This window comes from Branchiostoma floridae, chromosome 1 (genome assembly GCF_000003815.2).
Source record: "Branchiostoma floridae strain S238N-H82 chromosome 1, Bfl_VNyyK, whole genome shotgun sequence".
NCBI lineage: Eukaryota > Metazoa > Chordata > Leptocardii > Amphioxiformes > Branchiostomatidae > Branchiostoma > Branchiostoma floridae.
This window is the reverse complement of record NC_049979.1, coordinates 27,342,499-27,357,029: the sequence shown is the minus strand read 5'-3', so window position 1 is coordinate 27,357,029 and position 14,531 is coordinate 27,342,499. Positions and strand designations below refer to the sequence as shown.

The window sequence follows — 14,531 nt, the reverse complement described above, 5'->3', positions numbered from 1 at the left end:
AGTCTCTTGGGTTCAAAGCTGGGCCTACCAGCCTACTTTATAATTTAACCCAAAGAGCTTTTAAAAAGATCTTTTTAAAAACTCATTGCTTAACCCAATGCCATCATAATTTGCTAGCCCAAAAGGTCCAGACCAGTTGAATCCCACTGTTACAAATTAGACTAATAAAACTATTTGGAACCTGAAGCTCAACTATGAATATGAGAACTCAACTATGAGAACTCAACTACAGTCAAGCCTGTATTAGGGGCCACCTCTACAGAGGGGCCACCTGTCCATAGTGGCCACTTTTTGTCGGTCCCTTGGGTATTTTATCTACAAGTTGCCACCTCTATACAGAGGCCACCTGTCTATAGTGGCCAAATTTGTCCGGTCCCTTGAGTGGCCGCTATAGACAGGTTTGACTGTACTATTTGAGCCACAGGGACATCTCGAACCTTTTGATACCTCCAATACCAAATATCTAAAAAAAATATCCAATGAATAGATATGGCTGATTAACACCCCTCTAACACTGGGCCAAATGTCCTTTTTTTTGCAGTACTAGAGTAGCGTGGTTCACACCAAACATGGCAGAAGGTGTAGAGGACGCCCCCATGGATGTGGATGAACAGTCTCCCCAGGGACACAGCAGGAGGAGAACAGTCATCCAGTCCACATCCTCCCAACAGTCAGCACTGGAACCTCCTGATGTCATCTCTGTGGAGGAGACTGATGATGATGAGGATGATGAAGATGGAGGGAGTGCTGGTGAACGGTCCATTGAACTTGTGAGAGACAGTGACAGTGATGTGATAGAGTTAGATGGGGGAGAGGAGGAGGGGGAACATGATGAGGATGATGAGGATGAGACTGATGTTGAGGAGGATACAGATGCTGAGTCAGATGCTGGCGCAAGAGAAGGGGACACACAGGTAATATATAAAAGATAACAGTTCATCTGTGTTGGTAAATGACATTATGAAAGAAGGCTAAAGTTTATGTTTGAGTGTCAAATTAACACTTGAAATGACTGCAGCAATGAGTCATGAGTGCACAGTACAGTAGTCAGCCTAAACTTTGGGTATATGTTTCTGTAGTAGACATGTATAATATCTGTTTTTATGTGTACTAGTACATGTATTTGTAGTGTTGAAACTATTCATCAATGTGATTTATCATATCTTGTTTTCAGCAATTAGACAACCCAGCTACAGCTGGCGCTGCTACAGGGGTCCAAGTTACAGGGAGGCAAGGTTCGTTGACCCATATAACTTAACAATAGCATGCAAGTAGTTGATGGGGGTGGGGAGGGCGGATTTTCTCTTTGATATTTTTTTTCTCAAATCCAAAAAAAGTCATGGAGAATACAACTGTACACGTTTTGGCTCAATATTCTTTGTAGGTTGTTTTAAATTTGAAATATTTCGGTTAATTGCTAATCCATGCAATCACAAATATACATGAAGTAATGTTAATAATTGTAAGTCTAAGAGTCCTCTTCTTGCATTTATAATTATAGCTACAACGTCAGCAGCTGTACCTGGAACTATGCCAGGTGCAGCTACAGCAACACCCTCCACACCTGCAGCTGTGCCAGGTGTCCGAGTCATCAGCCCTGTCAGGAATTCTCCTGCGGAGTTCAAGACAAAGTCTCCACGGAGACCAGATGCGAAAGTGGAGAGCGATGAAGACTCAGATGTAAGTGTGTAAGACTGTCCATGGAAACCATGTGGTACTATCAGGGTTCATGTCAGTGCAGTTGAGTGTATATTATTTGTATCCCAAGGCTCGAAGTACCACCTGCATATGCAGATTAGTGCAGGTAAAATTGGAGCTGTGCAGGTATTTCTGGTGTCTACCTGCACCAAACTTTATGGTTAGGTAGAATGTTATGTTTCATATATAAATGTCCTATGATGTAGGTGTATGTGGATTGTTATTAGCTGCATTGACTGCTAACACCCATTAAGTATAAAAGAAAAAAAATAGCAATGGTTCCTCAACAATTTCAGTATGATCCATACTTCCTAAATTCATACTAGTAGTGGTGCAGGTAAAATTTGTCTGGTGCTGGTTATTTTCAATGTTACTTGCACCAGTGCAGGTATAGAGAAAATAGTATTTTGAGCCCTTGTATCCCATACACTGTGATTTGGCCTATATCGTATATGCTGTGTTTCAATCAGCATAGGGGCTTTTTTGTTTCCTTGTAATGCTGAATGAACACCCTCACAATCATATTTTATTCCATCGGAATCTGTTGTATTATTCAATGTAGCAGTTTTTTTATTTGTCAATTATGGAATGAGATGGGAAAGAATGGGTACATTTTTCATTTTTTGTTAAACTCAAGCCTGTAGTATATGAATGACATGTAAATGTGTTATGATGTTAAATTTTGTACTTCATGTTGTTTCCTTCAGTGCTGCTCTATTTGCTTCGAGTCCTGGACCAACTCGGGGAACCATCGCCTGGCCTCTCTCAAGTGTGGTCATCTGTTTGGACAGAGGTCAGTAATAACTGTTCACACTGTGGTCAGATGTCTAAATCTGGAATCACAGTTTACACTGTGGTCAGATGTCTCGTCACAGTTTACACAGGGTTTCACTACCATTTCGCAATAAGTACATTGTAACAGTAAACCACTCCAGCTCTGCATGTGGGCCCCTGAACACTGTGACCACATTTTGGTGTCCCAAACATTGTTTACCCAATCAACTGAAGCATTAAGAATACTGTAGAATGGAAAATGACCATAAGATTGAATGTAAAATTTTTATTTTCTTTCAGTCCCTTGAGAGGTCATTGTATTTATAGACCAACAACATTCTCTCTTTTTTGTTACAAGTATTACTTGAATTGTACAAACATGATGAAGAAATGTAAAAATGTAGTGCATCCACTCTAATTCTTAAATGAAGTGAACAGCAACGTTGAAAATCAGTCCTTTGGGCAGCATCAGGACCAGTAAGCATCATTCATCTCTTGATTTTCTTGTAACGAAATAACATGTTTGAGTTAGTATTTTAGATGTGCCTGTTTTTTCCTACGTGTTCCAAAGTTTAGATAAATGAATCTGTTGTAGCCTTGATGCCATCCTCTCTAGTAGCCCCTGACTCAGGGCTCTAGCCAGCGTCCGTTTTTCCGTGTGTATGTGACAGAAATTTTTTAAAACCAATCCGTCAACCTTGACGGACAAAAATTCTTGGTGGAAGCTACAGGCGGCTTGGGGACGCTGTCCACGGTCGGAAAGCCACACACTGTTTGTCTTGCTATTGTTTTGATTGTTGACTTAGTGTGTTGGCGCCCTTTTGCATACGATTATCTCATTAAAAACCCGTTTTTCAAGGTCTCAGTTCCGTCTTTCTAACTTTATTTTCGCAGTTTTTGCGACAATGGGAATCGGCTGACGGAAGAAAATTTCGAGCTGGCTAGAGCCCTGCCCTGACTCAATCTTTTTGCTTGCTGACCATGGAAAGATTACTATTACTGTATGGAGGGAAAATCTGTCGTCGACGCTAAGGGCTAAAATGTTGACTGTTGGCACACTTTCCTCAGTTGTATAGAGAAGTGGCTGAAAGGACAGGGAGGGAAGTGTCCTCAGTGCAATGCCAAGGCCAAGAAGGGGGATATCCGAGTCATCTACGCCAAGACGGTGAAGATGGTGGACACGACGGAGCGCGACCGCGCGGTTCGGGAGCTGGAGAGGGAGAAGCAGCTGAGGCGGAAGGTGGAGTTGGAAGCGGCGCAGACGCGGCTGCAGTACGAGCTGGCTCTGCAGGAGTGTAACAAGATCAGGGCTCAGCTGGACAGGGAGAGGCAGAGAAACACACAGGCCAGGTCAGAGGTTACACAGGCACTGGCCAGGTCAGAGGTCACACACAGAGAGCACTTAGTCACTGGCCAGGTCAGAGGTCACACACAAGCACTGGCCAGGTCAGAGGTCACACACACAGAGCACTTAGTCACTGGCCAGGTCAGAGGTCACACACGCACACACACATACACACACACGGAGCACTGAGTCACTGGCCAGGTCAGAGGTTATGCATAGGCATTGGCCAGGTCAGGAGGCACACATAAGCACTGGCCAGATCAGGGGTCACATAGAGGCATTGGCCTGGTCAGAGGTCAGCTATAGGCACTGGCCAGGTCAGAGGTCACACACAGCCATTGTTAAGGTCAGGGGTCGCATGCAAGCTCTGGCCATGTCAGGAGACTCACACAGACACTGACCAGGTCAGAGGTCATACAGGCACTGGCCAGGTCAGAGATCACAGTTATTGGCCAGGTCAGGGGTCATACATACAGGCACGGGTGAGGTCAGAGGTCACACACAGACATTTGAGAGACATTTTCAGAACGATGAGACAATTAGCAAGTCCTCCCCAAAAAGCGTCATTGCAAAGACATTATACAACCTAAAAAGGACATTATTGGGGACATTTTGAAAAATGTATCAGTGTAACTTTTACCTTTCTCAGACATTTCCTGATCTTCTAGTGAATGACACTTACTTCGTCATGTTGTGTCTCCAGCAGTGCTTCTGGTACGAACCTTTCCCAGCCATCCTGTAGCCAGGCCAGCAGCAGTCAGCAAAGAAGTCTCTACAAATTTGACAGCTCCATACCTTTGGTACCTTTGATATTCTCACTGTTTTTCTTTCCTTTGTCATCTTGAGGCCATGATATTGATTCGATTATATGGACTATGTCCTCTTGGAACCCGAAAACAAGTGTGGGAAAGAAAGTTTGTCAAAAAGAATTGCCATCACTTTAAAATCTAAGTGGTCAGGGAGTTTGAACAAACAAGGAAACCCACGATAAAGTCCTCATTTTTTTCTTCAACATCTCTTTGTAAGTGACTCTGGCATCTTATGACATTAGTTTCCCTTTTTGCTCACTTTGCAGCAGCCTTGTACAATTTACGAAAAATGTTTGATTGGAGACGGATGAAAATTGAGTATGTCACATGTCAAAATTGTACCAAACATTTTTGTTCTTTCCCGTCTTCCTCTTTGACTTTTGAATTGACTTCGGCATTCTATGACATAAGCATCCGTTTCCAATATTCTGCAAGCGGATGTCATCCATATCAAATCAACATGGCCTTCCTATATACAGAATTGAAGCACTTGAATTATCTTCAGTGGCACGTTACCAAGCTAGCCACTTCACATCCTCTTTGTTGACCATTCCAGAAGGGAGAGAGCCGACTGTTGGGTTATGATGCCCAACATGGGACCCTCGTGGTGTCACAACCTTCCCCTAACCAGCTGTTCCCTGGCTTCGGAGTGAAAAAGGTATGTGTGTAATCATGTAGATGCAAGGCCTAGGGAAAAAATTTTGTCCAAAAAAATGTCAACCCCAGACTTTTTTTGCAGGGGTGGGCAGTAGAATCACATAGTTTCCAGTTAGAATTTTTATTCAGCCTGCTTCCTATTCATTACAAGTAAAAAAAAACCTTGCTTGTCCTATCTAATGGATGATTGTATCCACAGACTTGTAAGCATTATGCACAAAGTTGAAGTTTGACATTGAAAATATAGGTGCTCTCATGCATGTCAGTCTTTCTGTGTTAAACTGTTTTGTATTCACTAGAGTTTAAATCAAAGACTTAAAGAAAAGATGATAATCCCTACCTACTGACCCTAATTTTTTTAGGACTGAAACAGGAAACACAACATTTTTTCTTTGTATCTTTCTATAGAAGAAAAAGATTCTCTTTAGTTATTGATACCAATAACATCATCATATAACTTTATGACGGTCAGATAATGTTGTTGTCTTCCCAAAAAGAACTTATCCAAGTTTTCCATAATTAGACTGTAATAGTTTCAAATGTTATGTGTGACCCTGTTCCCACAGATTAGTGCCATGGACCTGCGTAGCGTCCAGTACGTCTCAGTCCACAGTAAGGCCATCAGGGATATCTGCTTCAGTGGGAGGGTGGACGGCCTGATGCTGACCGCCTCTGTCGACAAAACTCTGAAGATAACCAGCCTTATGAGCAACACGGTGGTACAAACGTAAGTTTCTTGTTGCACCTTTCCCTTCTGATATGTTAGGAAATGTGCCAGCCACAGGATATTAGTTGTAACAGTTACAGTATGGGCTCATTTCAGAATTATATATTGATCAATGTCATGATTGACTCGGTGGGCTAGTGTTAAGGGCAGACATCACAGTTGCGCAGTAGAGGACACAAAATGGGAATACAAGTATAGTGCCAAATTGAATGGAATGCCCAATGGAAATCCTCCCTTTTCTTGAAAATTGTGGCCCAATCTCTAGACATTTTGAGTTAAAAGGAACAGGTAGAGTGTAAACTCTTCCATTTCGGTTAAACATTTTTCAATGCATGATTTATTTGACATGTGGAAGCACTGGAAGGGCTTTGATGTTTTTGGTCCTTCACGTTGAATCAGGAGAAATTTGGGGACAAATGTGAGTTTTTTTCTCCATAGAGCAAGCTTTGCTCAGAGTTTTCTTTGAATGGTTATAAAGACCCTTGTGACTTTTTGTTACTTAGAGATGAATTTTTGAGTTTGAAATTGGGGTAAGAACTTTTATGAAGCATCATTTCGGTGTACTTTTGTATTTTAACATGTTTTCCTATGGACAGGTCTAACTGTGGTGTCTGCCCTTCTAAAACTGTCCCCTGCCCCCCTCCCACAGGTACCAGACCCCGTTCCCCGTGTGGGCGTGCTGCTGGAACCAGGAGGACAACAACTACGTGTACGCCGGGCTGCAGAACGGGAGCGTGCTCGTGTTCGATCAGCGCGACACCACCAAGCACGTGGAGGAGCTGGCGCCCCCCAGGGCCAGGTGTCCCATCGTCGCCATGAGCTACGTACCCAGGGATCCTGAATCCTCTCTCAGGTGGGACAGGCCGAGAGCTTTGTTATCTCCAGAGTGTGGAGGGTTTTTTTTTAGCATTAGAGTACAATATTGAACAGTACATATAGAATACAACACAAAGTATTTGGTATTGCTTGAGGTATGGCCAGACTGTGGGTCGAATCGCCCGGAGACCCGCAAGAGGGCCAGACCAAGAGTAATACGGAATACCCGTGCTGTATTTTTTTTGTATCATGATGCACTGGATACTATTAAAGCTACCTTCCCTGGAAAAATCAAGTTTAATGCAAAAAGAAGAGCAAAATGTTAAAGCATTTTGCTTGAAGAATTTAATTGGTCAATTTGAACAAAAGAACTGACACTGCCAGTTTGGTTTTAGAACAGCTATTCAAATTTTGTACAGTGGCACATGCTAGCGAGTTCAAATATGGAGCCCAAGGCAGTACTGTAAAATATGGACCGGTAGAAACACTGATATTGAATATAAATATGGCCATAAATGGTCCTACAATGATATAGAAAGAGAATACCGCTCGCTTTATCTATTTTGTATCACCCCAAGTTCCAAACCAACAGTGGGATAGATCTCCTGAATAATGTCCCATTTTGCATTACTACCAGGTGTGGGGGTCTGCTGCTAGGGACTCTGCAGGGGGGCTGCTTCTGGGAGAAAACTTCCACAGACTACAAACCTCACCCTTTACCCATGGAAGGTGAGTACAGACCTCACCCTTTACCCATGGAAGGTGAGTACAAACCTCACCCTTTACCCATGGAAGGTAAGACCTCACCCTTTGCCTATCACTTCCAGTGGAGTCCTATGGCTACACCTGGGGCAATTGCTGTTTAATTACTTAATATATACAGTAGTATTGAGGTCACCTGAGTTAGCCCCAAATGGCAGCCGCTCTAGACGCTTACGACAGTCGTATTTAGGTCGCCTGGGTTACTGGTAGCGCTGAATGACAGCCACTTCTGATCACAATTTAGCCCCGCCTATTGTAAGCTCCTCGCAAGTCAGCCCCTGGTTGCGAAGGGAGAGTAGTCCACCCAATAACCAATAACCAATACAGACCTCTGACCCTACCTATCTATGGAAGGTAAGTACAGACCTTACCCTTAAATTATGGAAGGTAAGACCTCACCCTGCACCCATGGAAGGTAAGACCTCACCCTGCACCCATGGAAGGTTAGTACAGACCTACTTCACCCTACACTACTACAGACCTCACCTTTTACCTATGGAAGGTAAGACCTCACCCATTGTCTATGGAAGGTAAGGCTTCACCCTACAGACCTCACCCATTACACATGGAAGGTAAGACCTCACCATAGATACCTGACTGTGTGTCTTTCTGTGTCCAGGTAGCTGTACAAGTCTGAAGTTTGAACACACCACCCGACACTGCCTGGCTTCCTTCAGACCGGACAAAAACCACAACTCAACCAGACATCTGGTGAGGAAACCAGCCGAGTAGGCTGTCTATTATTTAAGTCTAGAGCAAGGGAAGATTATGGTACATTGTATATACTATATTAGGCTTATGTATGATTTTCATCAAGCTCTTTAAGACACTTGCATCATAACTGGCTACCTGTCATAATATGAGGGTGAATAAAAAAAGTAATGCAAGTGGTTTTATAACAGGCTCATGTTTTTAATCAAATAAATTGATATTTGGCACAAAGTTAAAGACATATATTCTCTTGAGATTGAAATATTTCAATTTCTTGAATTGATTTGAAGATGAGCATACCCTTAGAACTTTTTCAGATGCTCAGTTCCTGTAGATCTGACCAGCCTACAATTACAAATGTACAATAGGACACTGATATTACAAATTATAGTAAGAGCACATGGAATATTTGCTCACCCTCCCTCCCACACTGCAGCTGTGCGAGCTTGAGAGCCGATTGGTTGGTGAGGATGGGCGGAATCAGTGCTCGTGTCACGTGGTGCAGACGTTCTACGGCGGCTCTACGCAGAAGTTGCTGACGCGGTCGGCACTGTTCCCCAGCCCCGGGGACCCCGGACAGATCCTGGTGTGTGCGGGGGACGAGGCCACCACATCTGTGAGTCCTGCATCATTAGGCCTAAGGCCACACCAAATTTATTTGTTTCTTCTCTGATTTTTAGAAAAAAGTTGGGCCGACAGGTTGAAAAAAAATTAAAATAAATTCTTTCAAAATGTACGAGGTAAAGATATGCAGCTTAGATAACACACACACAAAATAATAGCCTGAGGAGTTTAATGGCAGATTTGATGCAATTAACCCTTCCTTTGATTTGTTACTAATGTTCTTAATGGAAGGTATCGTAGACTGAAATTATGTGTATCTGGCTCTGAATGGCAAAACCTGTTATTATATTTTTAGGGACTTAATTTTCAAGAAAAGAAAATGGACAGTTGAATCCAAGAAGCAACAAATAAAATTGGTGTGGTCTATGAAATAAAAGTTGTGTTCCTGGTTACCTGACCGACCCTAGGAAAAACGTGCTATTCCTTATCCTTTTTCCATCACCCTGCTTGCAGCAGCAAGTGACATGATATTTCCATTCTGAGTGACAAAAATCTTGTAGAATTGTTTTTCAACATATTGTCCTCATTTTTGTTGATATAGAAAATTTTGTTCAACTGCATTTGTTGGATCACTTTGGGTGAAGCCAACAATTGATCTACTTAATAACCAGATATAGTATGGCTCCAACCATTGGTCTAACCAGATATAGTACCTCTCACATTCAACCACTGGGCTGACCCTTTTTTTCTGCTGTCCAGGCACAGCTGTGGAGTGCCAGCACAGCTGCCCTGCTGCAGAGAATCCCTACAGACAGCCCTGTGCTGGACGTCTGTCCGTTCTCCATCAACAACAAGCATCAGCTGGGTGTGCTCACAGACAAGCTACTCAGGATATACTCATGGACATAACCAGTAAACACACAAGAGACTTTGCAACACTGCTAGGATTCAGGATAGTCCATTGTGGATTTTTCAAGCAACTTGGACAGTCCTGTATTGCCAAGAAGATAAACGTTTTGCCAACTTCCTACTCAAATCACCACAGTATGAAAGGATGTAGTGATCCAATACTATTCTTCCTGCAATGTGGTCAGAGATCTAACCATGATTTTTTGGGAATCTAAGTGTGGCAAAGTCACATTGCAAGGGGCCCAGTTGTGAACATTGTATGGGGGCCTCCTCTCTCTAAAAAGTTCTCTAAAATGCATAGCCCTCAGAAACACTATTCCCAGCATGTTGAAGGCCAAATTTGATGAAATACCAAAGGTAAAGCCACCGTATTTTATCTTAATTTAAAAGTTTGTAACAAAACAACAGAAAGGCTCTCAATGCTGGTTGTAACAGTGTTTGGGTCCAAATCACAGTGTAGGGGATACACATCACAGCATAGGGAACACAAATCACGGTGATATGGCGAGAACCCTGGCGGTCATTGCTAGTGCCATTAGGGCCATGAATACCCTCCCATCCTTGGCCATGGAAACTTTTATGCCTATGCCTTTCTGATCCAAGCTTTTGACACAGAAGCTGTTAGTTGTTGGATGGTCACGTCTTTTAAGTCGATGTGTATCATGTCTCTGTTAATTGTTTACTGGTGTCATGTTTACAACAATATGTTCTTCTTTGTCATTCTATCAAGCTGAAACATTCCAGCTGTTTTGTATGCGGAAGACTATGCATATGGCTTGACTAAAGGGCACGGCAATGTTTTAATCTTTGACTTGGGTACGAGAAAATGTGGAACTAATGTAGGCATCTCCAACAGCTCTGGTGAGCCAACATGATTGTAGATTTCATTGCATATGGACCACTATTTGCTGGCTATGACTTGCCTTCTGATGAAAAGATCATGCTGTTCTAAATAACTAGTACTTCAGAGATGTATACTATGTAAAGTTGTATATATATCTGCAACTGAAAACATGTTCATGCAGTTTTTAGCATCTTGCTAGACATGAAAGATGAATAGCTAGTACTTCAGGGTTGTATGCTCTGTAAAGTGCATACATCTGCAAGAGAAAATATGATGATGCAGTTTTATCATACATGGTCAACAAAACATTAAAGAAAAAAGATCACACTCTTGCGTAAGATGATTTATGAACTTTTTATACTTGAAATAAAGCTCTAAGATGCAACTGCTCTTTAACTAGTTTATTGCTTTTCTTTGAGATCCCAGTCTGAATCTTTTGTATGTATAGAATAAGACATGGTGTATTCCGTATCACCCAAGGTATAACATGGTATGTAGGGTCGCCTGTAGGCCAGAGGGTGATCCTACCCAAAGTAGGGTTGGGACTGAAGGTTATGCAGAATATACCAACATGTACCATGTTGTATTTAATTTATGTTATACCCACCTGAAAAAAACATATATTTCAATGCGAAATGTGCCAGAGGTTGCAGAAATTTTGTGTCCTTTAACAAAAAATTATAACGAGCAAGTCCAAAGTCCGAATCCAGTATTTGAATTATCATCATCATCGGTGGATGTGCTTACTCAAAACGGGGTTGTACCGCCCCTTATGGGGTGACATACCCTTTTGCCAGGTCTTCCATCTGGGTGAATGATGTAGATCAGTATGGCTGATACAGTATGGAGGTACAAATGTACGCTAGGCCTCAACTGCGTGATTTGCAGTGAATCAGCAGCTCCAGACAGTATGGTTTGCAACATCACACAAAATAGTTTTAACCATATTGTGTATACAGTTTTCACTGTGTCGAAAGACTCAGTCAGGACACTAAAGAGAAGTAGTTAGACAAATGTTAAAGACATTATCAATTTTATTCACCATAGCAATTTAAACCACACTTAATTTCCAGCTTGTCCATTGCATTAAGTTTGAAGCAGAGCCGAAGAAGTGAACATCCTACAACAAAAGAACCTTTAAGTTACGTTACAAATACATCTTTGGTTTATGACTTCGTATTAAGCATGAATATTAATCATGATCAAAATAGTTAAGTTGTGTTAAGCTAAAAAGAATTTCCAGCGTTAAATGTGTTGCAAATTTCTAGTAGTTACAGTACACCAAAATTGAAAAACATGTAACTAAGTATGTTAAACTCCAAGTACAATTGTCCTTGCATGTTTTTGTCTGAGGTGCTTGGTTCTAGGTAAACAATATATCTTGAGATTTCTTGTAACATGTGTTACTACTTCATGCGCAACAATTGATAGGAGTTTTTTTGGAGTAGTTGAAGGAAAACAATAGGCAGGTGAGGAACTAAATTAAATGTACCAACAAATTGCCAAAATCAAAACATTTTTCTAAAGTGTTAACTATATTAGATACATGTCTAAATTGAAATACAACAGAACAGAAACATTAACAATTTGAAACCTCAGACCTTACATCATTAACTGACAGTATAATTCCTAATCAGACTTAAAAAAAGAAATAGGTTGGTTATCTTGTCATTATAGTTTGATTAGCATGGTGAAACATAGAATGTGATGAAATATGCAACGAATTGACATATATCCGGCACTGCACTTTTAGGTGCTAAGATGTTTAAGTGAACACTGCGGCTTTGACTTATTTCTTCATCATTCACTGCCGTACTCAGGGGTAGCAGATGAGTTTCCCCAGGGTGTAATAACCTTGTTCAGCACTATGACCAGTATCCCCAAACCTGAGCTGGGTGACTGGCAGGTCTTCCTTGTGGGACAGGAAACCAGAATCCTCACGCCATGTTAAGTCGTTGGCATCACAGTTGCATCTACCTGTGGATCCAGAGCATGTGCCTGTTGGACAATGGAGTAAGGTCATAACAAGGTTTTGTTTAACCTCCTTGGTACATGTATCATGTTTTTGCAAAATGTGCACTCAGGTGAAACAAAAGAAAGGAAAAAGAGAATGTCTTGCCCAACAAATTGATAACAATTGATCTGTCTGTGTAAGCGCAAAGATGTTACTTTTAACTTTTAATGTGACTGAGACATCATATATTTAAAAATATATGATGTCTCAGTCACATTAATTTTCTAAACTGGGATGCGGAAATGGAAAATGAATGTGTTTGTCTACAGTTATTAAATGTTTCGTGTGTTTTGTTGGCCATTATTACTTTGTGACTGGAGGGTAACCTCCGTCGACAAAGTATTGTGAATGGTTTATGTGTTTAGTGTTTGCACCTATATCTCTATGTTCCGTTTGCCGCATTCGTATGTGGTTTAGCATGTTGTCTGTACTCAGTTGTGAAATGATGCACGTTCCTTTTTTTCCGCAGTAGCTGTTAATTGTTATAATCGATGTTATTTCAGAAATCACCCCTATATTTTCGGTATTGTGGAACAGGCAATGTGGTTTTGACGTTTGTTAACCAGCTTATCTCCAAGCAGATAGGGCGAGTTATGTGAACAGATGTCATATTATGTGTGATGTAACGACAACAGCTCATGTCGTTTACCAACTGTTTTGGGCATCCCTTACAATTTTAATACGGTGCACGTTTGGGGACCTTGTCTGTTATCTATTGTGCGTGCTGTTGTTTCGTGCTCCCAATTGTGTTACACTGATGTTGTGCTTGTCTGTACGGGAATTTTTGTTATATATTTGGCGTCAATATGTACGTTTAAGAGACATGTTTGGTACAGTTTTGGTATTGGTTGATGTTTCCCCCCTTATTTCTGATAAAGAGCTGATGCGTTTTGGCTCTGTGTTTCTTGTGTGTATGTTTCTTGTTTGTATGTTTGGAACTGTCAATATTATCGGCTTGTTAATATTGTCATGTCGCAGTCATGTAAATTTTTTATGTCTCGTGTCCTTCGTTATTTGTCAATATTACGGCATATCATATATTGGAATAGATGGACTTTTATCGCATATTTACGGGTCGTGTCACAGTCAAATAAAGTCTTAACGTTTCTTTTGCATGTCGTCCGCAGGTAATATTTCCCAAATCGCTGCTATATTCTCTGTAATTTGGATCGTTTGGGTTTCATTTCGTTCTTTTTCTTCATTCGATGTTTGGGACTGTCAATATCGTCGGTTATAACTGATGCGGCGGTGTGATTGAACAGATGTTCGTTGAATTATGTGTGGTGTAACAACAACAGCTGACATCGTGGACCTATTTCTGGTATTCCTTACAAATTTTGTTCTACTTTGAGTATCATAATTATCACAACTCGATGGTAAATTTACGGCAACATCTGATACCGCGGGCCAATGGTTATCAGAGGAATGTAACAGTATGACTGTTGATAAATGATAATTACATTATGTCACACACCACTGAAAACAACACAACTGACAGACCATAATTACGTCACAAAGTGTTACCTACAGTCACTTGTTTAATTTTTTCCCAAATTTCTTTGCTGTCCGCCCGGGACATGGTTTGAAAATGTAACCCTAGAATAAAGAAAGTAACGTTACATGCACATGGCTATGATATACTAGGAAAAATAAGTTCCCACGAGTGTGCTGTTTGGACTCCAGTAGTTGCAGTTGTCACTAGGTAGGTACATTGTAGGTAGGGACTTCATAATTACCTGCTTGACCACAGGCACATTTTCCACTCCCAGGACTGGCACCTCCCCAGTAGTCAGCCTTGCGACCATCCCAAGTCACCCACCAGGCATAGGGTCTGCCAGCAGAGTTCCAGATGTGTGAACCATGGCATTCGTACTGGAAATACATATTTGTGTAATTGCTAA

General features: G+C 41.4%; 1 protein-coding gene across 2 annotated transcripts; it reads left to right on the top strand.

Moving 5' to 3' along the window:
- Positions 1 to 545: 545 nt before the first annotated feature.
- LOC118418947 (E3 ubiquitin-protein ligase RFWD3-like) lies at positions 546 to 10,997 on the top strand. 2 transcript variants are annotated; one of them, XM_035825101.1, is made up of 13 exons: positions 546 to 914; positions 1,175 to 1,235; positions 1,502 to 1,680; positions 2,406 to 2,491; positions 3,541 to 3,822; positions 4,524 to 4,617; positions 5,183 to 5,284; positions 5,850 to 6,010; positions 6,660 to 6,863; positions 7,464 to 7,555; positions 8,208 to 8,299; positions 8,736 to 8,915; positions 9,623 to 10,997. In XM_035825101.1, the coding sequence occupies exons 1-13, from the start codon at positions 570 to 572 to the stop codon at positions 9,770 to 9,772; spliced, it is 2,028 nt and encodes a 675-aa protein (XP_035680994.1). In that variant the 5' UTR covers positions 546 to 569; the 3' UTR covers positions 9,773 to 10,997. The 2 variants fall into 2 exon arrangements, with proteins under 2 accessions (XP_035680994.1, XP_035680986.1); XM_035825093.1 differs by having other exon boundaries at positions 4,521 to 4,617.
- The last annotated feature ends 3,534 nt before the right edge of the window (positions 10,998 to 14,531 follow it).